At 39.6% G+C, this 13,432-nt stretch overlaps 1 protein-coding gene across 1 annotated transcript in view; it reads left to right on the plus strand.

Annotated features, from left to right (window-relative positions):
- EYS (eyes shut homolog) overlaps positions 1–10,909 on the plus strand; it is a 950,400-nt gene extending 939,491 nt beyond the window's left edge. Inside the window, exon 48 of the mRNA XM_050893740.1 lies at positions 9,711–10,909. Within this exon, the coding sequence (XP_050749697.1) occupies positions 9,711–10,909 (1,199 nt within the window). The remainder of the gene's footprint in view (positions 1–9,710) is intronic.
- Positions 10,910–13,432: the final 2,523 nt, after the last annotated feature.

Genomic DNA, 13,432 nt, shown 5'->3' on the forward strand with positions numbered 1-13,432 from the left:
TTGTCCGTGGTGACTGGGTTTTGAACTGTGAATAATCAAGTTCATAAGGAAAAACATGCATAACAAAATTTTGGATTAGTTCAAAGCCAGCAAGTATTTAATGAAGTGGTTCAGGAAACCATTTTCCCCTGAAAAGTAACTGTAGCCAGCTTTTCAACAGACATTTACTGATACTGGGGGTTTGGCCTCGTGTTTTAAAATGACCAAAAATAAAGCAATATAAAAACTGATCAAGCAAGTTAAGTGAAAGTGAACAGACTATGAGAGAGCTAATGAGGTTCATCAGAAGTTCAACTTTTTATTATATAATGCTGAAAAGCTTGCTGGTGCAGTGTGCCAAAAATACAAGTTCTGCATTTGCCAGATATGCAGAGTGAAAAACAAATCTAAATAAAATATTTCTAGTATTTATAAAAGTATTTTAAATTTTACTGAGTTAACATTCCTAAAACTTCATGGCAAGAAAACATAATTTGCCAACCAGTGTAAATACATTTTAAAATTTAGTCTTTAAGGTGTAAATTTTTTGTAATTACTTTATTAACATACTTCATCTTTATATTGCACTTATGTGGCGTCTTGCACATTTTTAAACAGAAGCATTACATATCATTCATAACATGATCTTAGAGCAAATTTTTGCACTTGTATTAAGTATTACGTTATGCAAAAATGGGCCTTTGTATGACAGAAAAAGCACTTAACTATTTATCATGTATTTTTACATTCCTTTGTTCAAAGCCTAAAGCTTTGAGACATTTCAATGAACATACTCAGCCACACATGCATGTAAACACACATATGCCCAATTTACCACCTTCTTATTCCGTACACAAATGTTTTAACAGGCAGCTATTCGGTAAGACTGATAATACATCATACAGTGCTGGCACCTCCTGTTTGCCTTGTTCTAATTACAACCACATACAGAGAAGCAGCTTCAAAGAAAAATATATGGAACATCTGTAATACAAATATATTTATTTCCAAAGAACTCTGTCTTCTACAATGAATCTTTTATAATTCTGTCACTTACAGGCCAAATTCTGAGATTCTCAGTGAACAGTTCTCTCCTGTATAAACTAAAGCATTACATGGGCCATGAAAAACAGAAGAGAAAAAAGGATGTCTCTCAAAAGAATAGTCAGAGGTCATGGAATCAGCTAGCATATAAAGAAACTGAATATCTCTTTGGAAGCATCAAAGAGAGTGCTAAGGCTGTTTAACTTGGGCCAGGAGTGGTTTAGCACGAGCATGCCCTCGTTCTAAACATTCATGAATGTTTAGTTTGCACAGGAAGGAATATTTTCTTTAAATCACTTCCTAGAATCATATCAATTTCATTTCAAAATAAAAAACATCTCTATAGAGTAATTTAATTTCTTTACAAATTTCCTATTTCCATTTTCACTGTCCTGAAGTTCTGAAAGATTTAGGAAAAGCTAATCGTCTGGCTCTTTATATTTGCCTTCATATAATCCTGTCAAATCCAGACAGAATTAGACTGATGAAAGACTCAGAAGTATTCTTAGCAGCCAGCAGATGTGAAAGAGCTTTCTGTTGGGGATTAGTTTAGAAAGCACTTTATATAAAGCCTTTTCTTCTACACAGTTATGTAAGATTTAATAAATTGATTGCCAAAATCACAGGATTTTTTTTCTAAAATTCCTTTTAATAGAAAATAATTAGAACATTTTTTTCCTCACTAGACAATGCTGTTTTTTTAAAAGAAATGAGCTTTGACTATGCAACTAATTTAGCAATGATACTGAGTATAATGTTATACATTGGCTTGGCTTGTCACCCATGTAAACACTACACTGGGACTTTCCCTTCAGGGGCGTGCCCCTGCCAAATAACCCTCCCATCATTAAAAAACCCCAGTCTTTAGTAGGTGAAGAAATAAACATGAGATTTCCGTTGACACATTTCCTTCTTGCTTTGTTCTTTTCAAAGAACATTACATGCATTTCTAGAAAGGGTGGGTAGGTGGCTTGTCTCCTTACTCAAAAGTTGATACGCTGATTCCAGCCTCCACTCCTCTAACAACGTGATTACTTCAGTGCACACATTTAAACACCTGACAAATTGGCATAAAATGGAAAACATCCTATGAATCTTTATCTGTTAGCAGAATTTCCTAGAATTCTGGCAGTCATCCATTTTCTTGCTCTGTCAGCTGTTTCTGAATGTGTACCATGATTTTAAGTCTGGTAGTATCGATTTCTGCAGGCCCTAAGAAAATAATTTCCAAAGTTTGACAAAATTTATGTTGCTAGCTATATTAATAAAAAGCTGGGAAAAAAACCCCAACAAGTGAGCTGTATATGCATATTCTAGTTTGGAAATTTGCAGATAGAATGATAAGGGGACTTTTTCCCCCCTCTTTGATTACTTGTTTTATGCCAATGAGGTAAAAATGTGGGAGATGCAGACAGTTGTATGCACTGCTTCTGAGCGAGGTCTCTGCAAATAATACAGCATTCTTGTGGACTTCAGCAGCGTCGGTAGAAGGCCAGCCCACTTCACATCTTCTCAAGTGCAGTGTATCCTATTTCTACCAACGAAAGTGTGAGAGCCCCACTGAATAAATAGCCTTTAATTCAGACAGGGTTTGCTGGATGCCCATCAACTGCTTGAACAATGTATAATTCAGTCTATTTACATAGCAACCACTCTATATACTTGAAGGCCTTGGCACTCTGGGTAAAAGGCAGTAAGGAGCATTAATTTTTCGTTGAGTCATAGCATTACTGAAGCTTTACATTTGTTCATGAAGGTGGAATATGCTGTAGACTGTCTGCACTATTCCAGAGTTCAGGCCAGGGTGATGGAAAGGTTTGCTCCCTGATGAGATGAGAAAGAACAGTTATGCTGAGTGACTAAGAAGGAAGTCAGGTTAATAAACAGAATAGGATGACTCACGCTAAATTTAATACTCAACATTCGCAACACCAGTGCTCTGTCTCTCTTTAACAAGATTATGTTACCTACCTGGTCTGAAAAAGCTCAAAACTTTAACTCCTGATATTTAAGGCATTTCATTTTAAAAACCTAAAGCATGAAAAATTGATTATCCACCTACTTTTAGAACAGGAACTTAGAATGGTTAAGTCTTCTCTCTTGGCAGCCATGTTTCGTTAGCCGACAGGGATATCATTTCTGCTTTACTAGTTTTGGGATCATTTGTATGGACTAAATTAGCAGCGTAGGAAGCAGAACTGCCAGCTATCTGTGTGACAGAACAGACATCCCCATTGTCCTGAAATCTGTGGCTTATGAAGTGTTGTTGCTACCCGTTTGCCACTGGCAAGCAAACGAAAACCGAGGCTGGCAAACTGAGGTTGCTCAAGGAAGGCGGCTCCTTCTAGCTGCCAAAATATGCCAGGGTGACAGTGGTGACTAAAGGAAGCACAAAAAGTTTCTTCACCAAGGAAAGCAGTATTTTTGAAAGGTGAGGCTGAATGGTCTAACCTACAGATAGCTAATTGCCCACCCCTTCTAGACGCATGAGCATCACTCTGTCTGCAGGGTTGTTCTGGATCCTAGCTATGCCCTTCTGCTCTGGGATGGTGCTCCAAGTGGAAGCTGGAATCTACCTATTGCCACAGTGATTTTTTACATGGTTTGAGAGATTTACAGGCTTGGCTTGATACCTGTTCTGTCTTGCATTAGCTGTGAGATGTGGCTCCATACATAGAGTAGAATAATTTTGTAATAATCCGTGAAAGCATATCCATGGGTAGCTCCTATAAGCGTGCATTAGAGGCACTGGCTATGGTCATCGCTAGATAAAAGATCAAGTTACAACAGCTGCAACAATCTGCTATAGCCTGTCAGCTGACTGATACCTAACTGTGTGCATGCACTCAGACCATGGCAAAGACAGAGTCAAGGTTAACAAACCCCTACAGACAAGGAAAGCAACAAAACATAGAGATTAAGCTGAGAACAAAAAACTTCAACCATGCTGATGTATTTTTGGCTAGCAATTAGTGGCAGAGGCTGCAGAAGGGTGGGAATAAGGCTCATCTCTTCTCTCTGTCCTTTGTTCCCGTGTTCTACCCATTTATAGCCCTCCCTCTTCTGCTTTGCTTTCTCTCCTTGGCCCTGGGCCTTATTCTGGCTCCTGGAAATGCTCAGGAGACCAGCTGTGAAGGACAGCTACTGGTCAGTTAGGTTCCCTCTCATGTGGAGACCATAGCACATCACCTTCCTCGGCCATAGAGTACAGCCATTCAGCTGGAAGCTGACATGGCTATTTCAACCCCTACTAGACAAGAAAAGTTCTGCTCCTGGAAGAATACATAAAGGGTCACAGCATACGAGGACGTGATTCAGGTCCATGGAAAATCATACAGGATAGCAGGGTGAAAGGAAAACTGTGAAGAACAGGATGATGAAAAAAGGAAGAACGAAAGCAATGTGAACTGAGTTCAGCAAGGCAGGAAAAAGCAGTGAGCAAAGATACATCTGGAGCTATGGTGGTTATAGGATGCATCATACCAACAAGAGGCAATCATACTGTTGGAGACACAGGCACTTTATTACGGTGGCTTAAAAAGGTTAATTTAGAGTGAAGATGAGCACATACTGAAACCAACCTATGGTAAGAGGTTCCATTAACTGGGAATGATTCCTGTGAATGTTACTGCTTATGAGAATATAAGGTTCAAATGTTCACTCTGTCACCGAGATGGTGCCAATGATCAATAAAGGTTTCTGAAAAAGAAGGTGGAAGGAGAAGGGGGGGAAAATGCTACCCAATACCACAATGATAGAAACTGACATTCTGGCCTTGAGCTAGAGGACGGAAAGGTGAGATAAAAGCAACAGAAGGCATAGATTGAGGCCAGCAAACATACATCCAGAGATGATATCTCAGGGCTCCAAAATGGCTGAAAGAACCAAGACTACAGATGTTCTGTCACCAGGAAACCACTGCCTAGAGCTCTTGAGACACCTACCCTGCAGAAGCTGCTGAAGCACCGAGCTCATCAAAGCCTCTGTCCCCAGCATAGCATAGAGGCTTCTGCTTAGTAACACAGGATGAGAAAAAGGACAAACACCAGATGTCTTATGAGCCTTTGTAAAGGAATCTAGACCTTCAGTAGTCCAGGAACTCACCAGTGAGTTTCAAGCAAACAGCGAACCTTTAGAGAGACTTGCATCTCTGTATCGCTGGGGACATGACAACAGCATCAAAAAGGTGAACGCCACTGACTAGACGACTGCATACACTGCTTCCAAAGTTATTTAAAAGGATGTTCTGGAAGCTCCTGTGGCCTTAAAAACTAGTGGGAAATCCTTCTTATTGCTAATTTGCAGTGAAGTGTAGGAATAAATTCAGGTACTCTAACAGGTAATAAACACTTTGCCTTACATGCATACACACGGAGCACAAGGGTAGACTTTGAGTCACTGTGGGGAAGAGACCCTGAAAGAGAAATGTTAAAAATACCATCCAGGATACCCTCCCTGCCCATGGTCTGTCAGCCTAAGATCTTCTGACATTGTATTCAGCCCTCCTGGGAAATATATCGGCATTAGGCAGATTCGATAGTGAAGGCAGTAACTGCACAGATCTTTGCCCAACACAGCTGTGTAAATTTAACACTACTGCATTTGTTACACATGGTAATGCTTCTGCCATGAATAGGATGTCTCAAAATAGAGTGCAGCATTCCTAGCATGCATTTCCAGCTGTACAAAGTTTTGACAGATTACGATGTAGATGAGTTTCCTGTGGTAACATAAAAACATGGTGACCTGATACTGCTTAAGCATGATCCCCTCTCAAGACAGGGATATACAGACACACCTGCATGTCTACATAAAGGCTGAACATGAAAGGGCACTGTCACCATTTGGGAGAATTTAAAACTTGACTGTGTGACTATAACCAACTTGCTTAGAGACTTACATACTTATTCAGAGTAGTAGCAAGATGAAAATTTTTGTGATGCATTCAGAATTCATCGTAAGAAGTCATATAAGCAGGTATCATCATGGATAATCCAGATCTCACAGTAGTAGTTGGGTGTACTTGTGGGAAACTTATCATTAACTCCCAGTTTTAGGAACTGACTGCTCAGGACAGAGAGTTGACTTGGCTTCTGGGAATGCTGACATCTGATATGGGAGCAGGTGAGACTTTCACATAATGAAAACCTGAAAATTAAAGTGATGAAGAAAAACTGATTCCTGTTTTGGAGTGCTGGCTTCTTCTGTGGAATAGAGACAATCCACCCTGAGGTGGAGCAACTTTGACCTTCAGTCATTTGGTGAAACACCTGAACTAGGGTTTGCAGGTAAAAGTGCTATTTTAACTCCAGAACAGTTCCTTCCTTAAGGCAACATCTGCTACAAAACCCCTTTCCCCTGGGAAGACAGGAAACAATCTTTTAGCATTTGAGCTATAAAAAAACCACTCTTCTTTTTATTTTACTGAAACCAGGAAGATGAGAGGGGCAGGAAGGTGCATCAGAACAGAACTGAATGCTGTAACCATTGAAGATTTTGTTCAACACCCAGGGTCTTGACATGTTGCAGTTTCAAGCCACAGCTAAGCTACAATAGCCTATATCTAAAGAAGATTCAACCTTACTGATACAGATTGCCTTACAGTTCCTTGCACACCATCCAACAGGTTGGGCAAAGACTTGCGTGCACAACAAAAGAATGACACTGAGTGCCTACCTCAGGAGTCTTTCTGCTTTTTTTGTGACAGTACTGATGGGGATAAATAGTCCATATTAGATGAGATGCTAATCTGGAAAGCTGGAAGCAAAGTTGTGTGTCCTGTGTGTAGGTCGTATTTTCTAGAAAGTAGGGACCAGCTATAAAGTTTAGTCCTGGAAAAACTGAGGATGTCATCTCCTTCACACTTAACAAAAGCAAACTTCCTCAGAAAGGTCTTTGGCCCCAGTTAGGGTCGTACGGGACAGGTCTGAGTAATGCTCAAACTGAAACAGTGGAAACCACCTTGCTTCATGGTCTCCCATACTGAGACTGCTGAGAGGAGAAATTCAGCGGCAAGAATGCCGCTTGTTTAAAATGGTGATCCAATTCCTATGATGGCATAGGCCTGCACAGGCTTCAGCTGTGCAACTTGTCCCCCAGAGACAGGGCAGATTGAGGTCCCTTGTTGAAAATGTCACCGGTGGCTAAAGTGAAGAGGAACAAAGACAAGCCCATAATTTGCCGGCACTTTGAGGGGAAGTTTCATGGACACTGAGCACATAGCACTTTACATTAGAGTCCTAAAATGTTTTCAGCCAGTTGTCCCTGAGTAGTACCTATGGCATGATAAACCTCACGGAGAAATACTGAGCTGAACCCTGGGATCAACATCCACATCATAAAATATATCTCAACACTCTCTGTTCTTGCCAAAGACTAAAAAGGCAAGTCATCTGTGAAGAGAGGGTCTAACCAAAAGAGTAAGAAAGTACCTTGAGAGCCTCAGGGAGAGCTGAAATTGGAAAGTTTAATTTTTTTGTTCCCAACTAACAGAAAAGGAAGTTACTCCAATTTGAAGAGAGGCCTCAACTTTGTGCTAGAACATAAACCAGAGTACTCAGCCATAACCTCTCTTTACACTGTCGACAGCAGATGCAGTAACACAGATGTGCTCTTGTAATAAGACTGCAAGTACATTCGCAACAGACATCATTAGGCTTGAGTCAGAAGCACTATGACTAACTGCTGACTGTATCCACTTTTTCCTAGACATCACTGAAGCACTATTCTCTCACGTCATCTCAGACAGATCATTGTCAAATGTGCAAAGCTACCAAAAAACTTCCCTGCAGGCCAGGAAGTCTTGGGAGAACTTCCAGCTTCTCCAGCTCTTGATTACAAGACAGATGAGCAAGCAACCTTGGTCAGATGTTTTCCTTCTTCCTAGACAGCAAAGAATGAGTACTCATGTCCTTATGCAAGTCTGCATGTCTGGGTAGGAGAGGGGACTGAAGGCTGCCAAAAAGGTAGTTCAGAAGCTTTTTCTGATGCTCCTTTCTTACCCTAGGATTGAGGTCCTGATAAAAGAAATAGACAAGCAGGTTATGTACATTACTCAAACAAACAAGCGAGATGAGTGCATTCAAACTATGCACTGAAAAATTAAGCAAGCTTAAAGCCATGTCACTGAGCAAGAGAAACCACAAGTGAAGAGAATTATATTCATCTTCTGAAAAAAGTAGAAACAAACAAGGTACTCAAAAAGAACACTAAATGCAGGGAAGTAAAACAGATCATCACAACTGGAACTAGCAAGCTAGAAGGAAGTGCTCTGCCATTGCTGGACTAGAGTTGAAAGAAGGAAGAGCCACCTTCTCGTTCTTCCCATGGGTGTCTGGGGCAGGGAAGGTGAGGCACGAAGCATGTGCTCTGCAGCCACTAATACAACTGAAACATCTCCACCCTGCCTGAATGGGAACCTGAACAATTGCTGAAGAGCGAGGTATAATTTTAGTAACTTTCACAAGTCTCCAGTAAATTAAGCCATTGATTTTTAACGTCACTAAAGGCAATGCAATTCAAGGATTAGAAATACTCAAAAATTAAACCCCCAAGAAAGCAAACTTCATCATTCTACTAACAGCTCTTCATCATTCTACTAACAGGTCCACCCTTAAGAATGCTGAATCTTTAAGGAAATCGTACTTTCCAAATGTAAAAGTACTTCTTCATTAGTAAAATACTACGTGAAACTTAAGTTTTACTGGTAACTATTAGGAGAGAAAGCTTACATTCAAATTTAACAAACATATTTATCAATTTAATTGACAAACTTACTTTAAAAAACCCAACAACCTTATGCCTACCATTTCCAAAAGCAATATAAAAAAAGTTAAATTGCACAGGCAAACATCACAAAGTTTGAAAATGTGACTTTCATTCGCAGGCTCTTCTGCTGTCCTCTTCCGCCTCCCTCTCACCTTCCCCTACTAGACTGTATCTTGCCCTTGCACACCTTCCTTCCAGCTCCCATTTCCTAACCTTTCCCAGCTTTTCTTCTTCATGTTTAAGTATAGTTTGAACTGGTACTCTCTCTCCTTCTATATTGCCTGTAAGGCCAGAAACACTGATAGTACAAGAAAAGATAACTCCCTCCTAATACTTCCTGTCATGGAGGCCTCCAGAAGAACAATTCAATAAAAAGCTTATCTGTTCCTACAGCTGTCAGATTATTAAACCCAAAACATCCCCGTTGCAAAAAGTAGCTTCAGGGAAAGCAGAGTATGGTGTGGCCAAATCTTCAGTGCATTAAACTGACAAATCGATCAAGCCTTTATTCAGCACATGGAAATTGAGAGTATTCTGGCATTTGTAACTTGGCCAAAACTTGATTATTTTTCACAGGAACACCAACTCACATTCCCTGGATGCCAAAGTGATCCTGTTTCCTCCTGCCTCACAGTTATCTCATCTCTCCACCAAAGCAGAGCTTTTCAGAAGGTTGGGCTTTTTACTTTGAAGCAAAGACGAGCTCAGTTTCCAATAACAAAAAAAACCCCAAACGGCCACGAGCAGCTCATCAGGGAACACTTCCCTTTGTGTGACTTATACGTGATGATGGTACAAGGCTGCTGAAAATAAGTTACTGAATCGGGGAAGTGCAGGCATGAAAGCATCAGGATTATGAATATGCTGTTCTTCAGTGTGCTGCCTCTAAAAAGTAAAACTTTTGTACTGTTTTTTTACAGGTGACTTTCTATGTATATCATTAGCAAGTGGATTTATACAGTTACGCTACAATCTCGGAGACAAGACAGTCATCCTACAGACCTTTCAGAAGGTCCATGCAAATGGAAATACGTGGCATTTGCTCAAAGCAGGAAGAGTTGGTAATGAAGGCTACCTGGACCTGGACGGTATCAACATTACTCAAAAAGCTAGTCCTGGAATGAACGTGCTAGACACGCACACGGATTTTTTTGTTGGAGGGGTGTCCTCCTTAAACCTTGTTAATTCAATGGCAGTAGAAAATGAACCCACAAGTTTCACCGGTTGTATACGAGAAATTGTTATAAACAACAGGGAACTGAAGCTTACCGTGACTGACCCCAAAGGTGGAGCCAACGTTGGTGACTGTGATGGAACAGTTTGTGGGTACACAGTGTGCAAAAATAATGGAACATGTCAAGTTGAAAACTCGGGCTTTTCTTGTTCTTGCCCACGAGAGTGGACAGGGAGCACATGTGAACAATCTATTCACTGTTCACAAAACAGGTGTGGGTCTCAAGCTCTCTGTATTCCTCAACCTACTTCATTTTCATATATCTGTGTATGTGCACTAGGCTGGTCAGGTAAGTACTGCGATAGCAAAATCAAATTTTTTATAGCAAAGTTCATCGGCAACTCCTACATCAAATACACAGATCCTTATTATGGAAAAAGAGACCTCCAGTACAGCCGCATTTCTTTAAATTTTACTACCAATCAAACTGAAGGCTTAATAGTATGGATGGGAAAAGCTGAAGATGAAGATAATGATTTCCTTGCCATTGGCCTTGCCAATGGAACATTAAAAGTTGTGATTAATCTTGGAGAAAGAATCTCTGTTCCCCTAATTCATACCAAATACTCCACCTGTTGTGATGAAAGATGGCATTTCATTACTGTAGTTCAAAACCAAACTTGTATTAAGGTATATCTTGATGAGGAGCTAATTCTTTTTGAAGATATTGATCCACACAGAAAATACACTGCTTTAAACTACGGTGGCATTTGTTATTTTGGTGGGTTTGAAATTGGCAGGAAAGTCAATATAGTCACTGCAGGGCTTTTTCAGAAGGAATTCATTGGTAAAATTAAAGACGTTGTGCTTTTCCAAGATTCTAAGAAGATTCAGCTAATGAAAGCAGAAGGGTATAATGTTTACAACGGAAATTATGGAAATTAATTGAAAAACTGTTTAAGACTCTTTAAAAGTGATAAATTTCCTTCTCCTCCTGTTTCTTGTGTTAGCTGGCAGCGTAAGACTCAGGAACCAACATAAGAAAGCACTTAATAAAATTGTCCCCAATTCCTTTTTTTTTTTTTATGTTGAGTATTAATAGCACATGTAAAATGTGATCAGAAGTTTTACTCATAAAACTACTTATACATACTCTTTAGTATTTACTTCAAAATAATGGGAAAGTCTGCAGTTTTTTTCTTTATTGTGCTGGAAATAGTTTTGTAGAAAAATAGGTAGTAATTAGCTTATAAAGCCAACCGTCACTCCAGTATTGTTTGTTGCTTTATGAGAACAGACAACTTACCTGTTTCTCCAAAACTTTTAGATTTTATTAGAATGCAGAGTTTCTCTTATAATTTTTTAATATTAAGGTCAAGTATAAAAACTGAAACAGGGGGGAAGGAAGAAAAGGTGTACTTGGGCCAAAAGCGCATGTTTATTGCAATGAGAATTTTTAAAATCGTAATATCTGTAATTACTTGTTAAGTCCACAAAGGCTCTATTCTAGGTAATGAAGTTGTTCTCCTTCCCTTCTGAGTCTCTATCACGTATGCATTTATGTAAAAGGGTAGAACTTAAGCCTGTCTTCACACTAAAATATTACACTTAAAGAAGAATGATTTTAAGAGCAGAAAAGGTATTTCACTTAATTACTGAACAGATATAAAATATGCCTGCTGTTTTTCTCCAGCAGAGGTCTCCCCGATTTGACTACAGGAAAACTTTTTGTTTTAACCATTCACAACTGGAATGTGGGAACGTGGCAGTCTGCCTACAAATAACTTCTATTCCTAACAGCTTAAAAACTAGAAAGTCTAAGAACTGCTTTGTTTTAGCTATACCTTTCTGGCTTCTATGCCCCTAAATGAGATTTTGAAATTTTACTAGACTAAAGTTTTGGCCACAGTAAATTGAATTTCCATGACTATATTTTTCATGAATTTATAATCTCAAAAGTAAAGAGAGCTCTTCATATATAAATGCATAAATTCTATTCCTTCTGAAAAAAACTCAGTTATATTCCACTTCAGTGAGCAATAAAAACAAAATCAATCAAGTTCTATTTTAATGTGTTTAAGCAAATGATTTGTCATGGTATCTACACTTCTCATTTGACCGCTGGCTTACCATATAAGTAAAATACTTAAATAAAAATAATAGTGATTGATTCTTATCTTTTCCTTTTTTACTTTACTATTGCTCAGAAGCACATAATAAACCATCACCTCCTTGCATGGAAATTCTCCGAATACAAGTCTTCAGTGGGTCCCTATCACAAACAAGTAACTATTCCTGTTTTGTTTTGTTTTTTGTCTTTCCATAAAGCAGATATGAAGCAGAGACAACAAGCACAGTAACACTAGATGACACACATTAGTTTCCACATAACCATAATCAGTATGTAGCAATGAATGCACTGCCAAGTCAGTTACAGACGACTTGAAGATAACTAAGGTGGGGAGGGTGGGGGGTGATGGAACTACCCCGAGATGTTTTAATAAGCATCTGCAAACATCTTTGTGAGGTTCTTTCTATCCTGCTCAGCTGCTCTGAGCCCTCAAGCGACCAGCCTGATGCAACAGAGCTTCTTCCCCTCTTCCCAACAGGCAGCTCATTGGCACTGGCAATGCCATAGCACTTGGCATTTGAGCTGGCCCCAGATTCTTCTCCTCTTCCAGTTTCTCTTAGGAGGGCCTTTTATGGCCATGTGATGCTGGGGAAGGGAGCGTATTTAGGGTTTATCCTGTTCTCTCTGGGGCTCCTGGTGTACTGCCAGTTCCTCATCAGTACACACTGCTTTTTGTGGTCTGAGCAGTGATTCAGTGTAAAACAAGTAACAAGTAATCGGAGCACTTCCAGCTAACACGAGTGTTGGAAGGAGAGTGACTGAAGGCAACGGAGAAGACAAAATCCTTTATTCCTGTAGTAGCGGGATTTATTCCCATTACACTAACTCAGATTCTAGGACCAAATCCTGGAAACTGTCGCTGCTTGTTCATTTAAACTCTTAACAAAACTCTCCCTCAAGAGCTGTTTTACTGTGGCTCTCTTTGGGTTCTACATACACAAGGCAGGCAGTAAAGCACTCAGCAAACTTGGAAAATGTTTACATATTTTTTCCAAACCAATTATTTCTGGTAGTTCTGGCAGAAAGCATTCCTGCCCCTTCCGTACAGACAGTTGCAATTTTCATTGCTCCCAGTTTATTTTTAGAGCACAAATGGATGTGAATGTGAGAGACGGATCACCAGTGGACCGGGAGTAGACTACTTTTGAACAGGTCAAAAGAAAATCTTCACAAGCAGAGCTGCCGACTTAAAACTTACTCCAAAACCCAGAACAATGCTTTGGTACACTTCTATGTCTGAAGAACTCTGATGCAAATATTTAAACAACACAACACATGCATAATACTACCAGATACATTCAATGGCACTACTGCTATACAGACCATGGAAGTAATTT

Source organism: Gymnogyps californianus, chromosome 3, assembly GCF_018139145.2.
Source record: "Gymnogyps californianus isolate 813 chromosome 3, ASM1813914v2, whole genome shotgun sequence".
NCBI classification, from domain to species: Eukaryota; Metazoa; Chordata; class Aves; order Accipitriformes; family Cathartidae; genus Gymnogyps; species Gymnogyps californianus.